The 5452-nt window shown below is 32.5% G+C and overlaps 1 protein-coding gene across 1 annotated transcript; it reads right to left on the bottom strand.

Annotated features, from left to right (window-relative positions):
- Positions 1 to 463: 463 nt before the first annotated feature.
- Positions 464 to 3724, bottom strand: LOC107766095 (small ubiquitin-related modifier 1-like). The gene is made up of 3 exons (XM_016584824.2): positions 3135 to 3724; positions 1176 to 1325; positions 464 to 655 (listed from the first exon to the last, which is right to left on the bottom strand). Exons 1-3 carry the CDS (start codon positions 3336 to 3338, stop codon positions 590 to 592), a joined length of 420 nt encoding a protein of 139 aa, XP_016440310.1. The 5' UTR covers positions 3339 to 3724; the 3' UTR covers positions 464 to 589.
- Between the last annotated feature and the right edge of the window lie 1728 nt (positions 3725 to 5452).

Below are 5452 nucleotides of genomic sequence, written 5' to 3'. Positions count from 1 at the left end.
TATTACAAAGTGGCTTGTAATATAGTGTTATAAGTTAGTGAGGGATTAAGAGGTTAATTCCTAGGTTACAATAGGTTGTAATCTAAAGTTGCTCAGTAGTGAAGTTGAAATCCTACAAGGGTAGGTCGTGGTTTTTAATTCCATTGAGCCGGGAATTTTCCACGTAAAACTCCATTATGCCATTTACTTACTGCTGTGTGCGTCTGTTCTGTGAGAATTAATAGAGAACCTGGTTCTCTATATAGTTTGGTGGACCCTTAAATTCTATCACATTCTCTTTTATTTTATGCTTTATTTTAAAATTGTTGTACGGCTGCACAAGAAATGAACAACGAAGACCATGGAACTGAACACACCACAAACTAATTTCAGAAGTCAAGACTCAAGAGGTCTATAAAAGGTAATGAACTGTAAGTAAAGATCAAAAACTTGCATGCAAGTTTCTACATCGATCCATGTATTAGTACTGGTTTAAATTACCAGTATCAATAACTAATTAACTAGTTCTGGGAATTCCATATAGTCCGGCTCAATGTGTATTGAATACTGCTTCAAATTCATTAATAGAATCCAAGCCAATACTAAAAAGCTAAGCGAAACCTCCACCGTTCATATGCAGCATAGCATTAATTTCATCCCCATCCATCATCTCTAGCTGTTAATAAGAAAAAGAAGAAGTAATTAGAAAAAAAACGTTATGTGAACACAAAAACAAATTCAAAATTTAAATTTTATGAATTTTAATTCTTACAAGGACATGAAGTTAATATATAACTAAAAATTAGATTCACAATCAAAGATTAAAAAAATAATTTAGGGGATTTTTTAATATATATATATATATATATATATATATATATATATATATATATTAAAGGAATAAAGTGTTACGAAGTTCACTTGAAATGATAATCAATACCCTGGATCCACCATATCTTGGTGATTCGCTTTTAAGGGGTGAGAAAGGGTAACTACTTATATCAAATGAATGAATACCTTACATTTGTTTTTTTTAGTTACATACAATTTTAACTATTAACTATGGTTAATCGAAATATATTTTTCTCAATTTACACTTGACCATTAGAAATTAATATAATTTGTTGTACTGGATGTAAGTAAATTTTTTTCCGTAGAAAGAGGAGGGGTGGAGAGAGAGAGAGGAAGAGACAAACCTCTTTTGGAGTTTGTTTGCTTCTGATTCTCTTGCTATCAAACAAGAATACAATTTGTTCCATATTCATAAATTTTTTGTCGCAGTAAACCTTCATAAGTTTCTGCAAAGGTGTAGTTACCTGAAGTTTGAAAAATAATTTACCTCCATCCTACAAAAATTGTAAACTTTAGACCCAGAGTCCAGAGACGGGTGACTATATTATTTTCATCTTTCTGAAAAATTATCAAGTGAACAAATATCATATTCTCCTTGGATTTATATGGACAAGCCAAAAAGAAAGAAGATAAAAAACACAAATCTATCAATAAAAATAGCTTGCACAAGTATGAAGAAGAAACAACTCCAATTTTTTGCACTGCCAGCATATTAGCTTGTTATAATAAATTATTTATCATTTATTGTAAATAAAGTTATCTGTAATTACTTTTTATGTGATTTGAGTGTGTAAATGTCTTACTCCATCCGCATAGAACTTACTTTTCAATTTTATGTATATAATCAATGAAAAAGAAGAAGCTAAGTAAACCTAATTTCATCCATATATATAAGTAATGATATAGAAGTAAACCTAGTTTCTCTTGATCGAGATATTTGATGTTACTAAAGTGGAACTCGACTCTTCTGCTTATTGTCAATTATAAAGATATCGATATTTATTACAAAGTACTACAATTTCAGAAAGTCCATACAATTTACTTATTTGGTTATAATAGTAGTAATATTTTTCCCAAGTAGTATAGTGCACATAATATTGAGAGGTAGATAAGAAAACATACAACATGGGAGAAGAAGAAGAAAATAAATCACCTAATTACGTTCAAACTCCTCTAATATAAAATCACATGTAAACTCATTAAGTCATGTAAAGACAAAAATCCGTAAGAAGCAATCAGTGGATCTTAGTTATGCTGCGGCAAGCAGTAACAATAAACAGCTAGATTACGACATATTTGTTAATATCCCACATTGAGAAATCTTAATTGCTTAGACCTCCATTTTGAAAAGAATTTTTTATGGTTAAATTAAACGCATATACTTTAGCCTAAGATTCAGCACCATAAACAGTTATCTAGAGCTCATAATAGTTTTAGTTGAACCTATGGTGCATCGCAGGAGCAACATACTACATAGAAGTTAACCAAGAAATTTCTTCTCAGGGTGCAATATCTTGTAACAAGTAAGAAACGAGGCGATAATTCTACACAATTAATTAAGTTGTGACGAATCATTAAGATTTATCAATTTCTACTAAAGTTATGATACAATTTGTGATCGTCAGAACTTGTGGCAAGACAAGTCTTGTCCCTTCATCAGAACTGGTAACGACCCGCCAAGACTTGTGAATTGTTTATTTCAAATGGCTAACAGAAAGGTGATTTATTACCACCAAATTTTATACCTATCCTATTTATTACCATTGCCGACCACCATCGCCCGGGAAAAAATATAGAACATTGGTGAGGAATGGCAAACTTCACGCCCCTCCATCTTCTATAAACTCTATAATGCATCCATCTAGATGTGCCCTAAACGGCTAACAGAAAGGTGATATAGAGTGTGGGTGCTCCTGATCATTTGCCCAACACTTAAAATAAAACAAAGATGTCTGAGAACCTCAGTAAGGATCGACTTGGTGCTACGGAATGAATCTAGTCATTATCCGATTTAATTATTTTAGCATAGACATGAGTTAAGGCAACCCATGTTTCAGATTTACTACGTGTAGTTCATGACTAAAATGGAGAATTTTCTACTTTTAAGACATATTCGAATAGAACAGTGCAGAAAATCACCAGAAGCATCAAACATAAGAAGATCAACAATCAAGAGATCAACCACAACACACACAAACACACACACACAAGGGGATCAAACCAAAAAGGGAAAAGTGACGAAAGGAAAGAATAAATTAAACATGTATCATAGGAAGAAAAAATAAGGGAGAAAAACAAAACACCTGTGCCGTCACATGAATGACAATGTAAGGTGACTCCTCGACGGGCTTTTTCTCCTCTTGAGTGGTTTTTGACATTTTTCCGTTCTTCTTCTCCTGATCTTGAGTAACTGCCGATGTTTTTCTTTTCCTGTCCTCTTTAATGGCGACAGGCAAATTATTCTCTTGAGTGATTACCGACTTCTCCCCTCCAGTGACTACCGACATTCTTCCTCTCTTTCTAATTCACTTCTCTCCAATATGTCACGTTAATTGGATCAGAGACATTTTGTTGTGGTGAGCTTCCTCTTATACTCTTAAGATTTGAAAGGTCAAATGCGCTTTTAATATTGTAATCTGGCGGAAGATTTTATTTCTGTGTGGATATGACCTGTATTTAATAAGCATGCTAAATCTAGACAACGTCTGATGATTTTTTGTCCATAAAAACCAGGATCATTTATCTTATTTCCCTTTCTAGCCGTGCTTATCATGTATTTGAAATTTTTGTTAATAAGAACAACAAAGAAATTGGTCGAGGCTTTTTATGTAAATCGGCATATTTAATCAGTTATTATAAGACCTGATATGAAACCTCTAGTTAAAGATAAAATGTAAATTCATGATTTCATGACACTCTAGTTAAAGATGAAATGTACTTACTCTACCTCACCCCACAACTTTTGATGGTATTCCCTTCTTTATTTGATTTGTAAGCTCATGGACTATTACCACGGTACTTTATAACATGAGTGGGAGTTTTTTTTGTTTCCTCCATCTATTTGACTCTCGACATGGTTTGTATTTGAATTACATTCACTTACAATGTGATATATGTTTACATTATTCACAATTTGACATATTGTAACTTTATTGTAATAAGTTGCTTATTATACTTTTCAAGGTTACCCTATCTGACATTTACTGCAGTAATTTATCTATGCATATATAAAAGTTGAATTCGTACATTTAATAGTTATATCCCCACATTTATTTAATCTTATTAATAAACTGACTCTCTTAAATATAGTCATCGTATTAACTTATATAATACAATGACTAGTGAAATTCATGTGCCAAACATAAGTCCAAGAGTTTAGAATTAGTTATGGTGTCTAGAGTGCTTAACATCTCTTGCTTTGTGATATACATCAATGCAATTGGAGCATTAGCCAATCTATGTCACGACCCGGAATCCCATCCTCGGGACCGTGATGACGCCTAATATTTCACTTGCAAGGCAAGCCAACATGAACTAAATTCCTTAACTAGTTTTAACAATTCAAATCAAAATATTAACAATAATAATCGTAATAGCCGAAAATAGAGTGATATAATACTGAATAACGTAATCTAAACATATACCAGAATCTGGAGTCACGAATACATGAGCGTCTAGAGTACTACAGATATAGTCTGAACAAGTACAACTAATTGCATCTAAATAAACAATAATGATGAAATGGAAGGAGACTTCAGGGATGTGGATGCCGGCTATACCTCAAGTCTCCACAAGTAGCTGAATCCGAGCAATCTCACTACGCGCTTCTGGGATCAACTCCGGTATCTGTACAAGAAATGCAGAAATTAGTATGAGTACAAGCAACCCCATGTACTCTGTAAGTATCAAGCCTAACCTCAATAAAGTAGTGACTAGGCTATGGCAAGTCACTTACAAATAAGCTGTACGAAATGATAATAATAATAATAATAATAATAACAAGAAAACAGGAAATAGAAATAGAACAATTAACTCATGAAAACAAACCCGAAATTCAACTATCAGAGAGCCTAGAATAACAAAGTCTTAATTCTCATATTATAATACCGAGGATAACTCAACAATCACAAATAATTACACTATATTGAATACGTTGCCGCGCGCAACCCAATCCCACCATATCATCATCCGTTCATATCATAATCTGTCCTTATTTCTTCATTTCATTTCATTACCTTTCAATTTTTGCGGCGTACAACCCGCTCCCCGAACACTTTTAATCATCAACATACACAATTCAACAACAATATTTATAAAATATCTACAACAAAAAGGTAAATGTACAAGACATTAAAGAGCCACAAAATAATCGGAGAATCTCGAACATATGAAAATCTCAACTTTACCAATATATCGATACCTAACGGTTAAACAACTAACACAAGTGAAACAATATTTTAGAGTGCAATAAATGATATTAAAACATTAGAAGCAGGTTAAACATGTGACAATTAAGATATGCAATTAAGTCATGTAGAAACATGTTACAAATAAGTAGAAATCATATGAGTAACGAACAAATTAAGACAACTAACAATTAAATAACAAGTAACAAATATAA

This window comes from Nicotiana tabacum, chromosome 21, assembly GCF_000715075.1.
Source record: "Nicotiana tabacum cultivar K326 chromosome 21, ASM71507v2, whole genome shotgun sequence".
Lineage (NCBI taxonomy): Eukaryota > Viridiplantae > Streptophyta > Magnoliopsida > Solanales > Solanaceae > Nicotiana > Nicotiana tabacum.
Note: the sequence above shows the minus strand (reverse complement) of the source record. Positions and strands in the feature narration are given on the sequence as shown.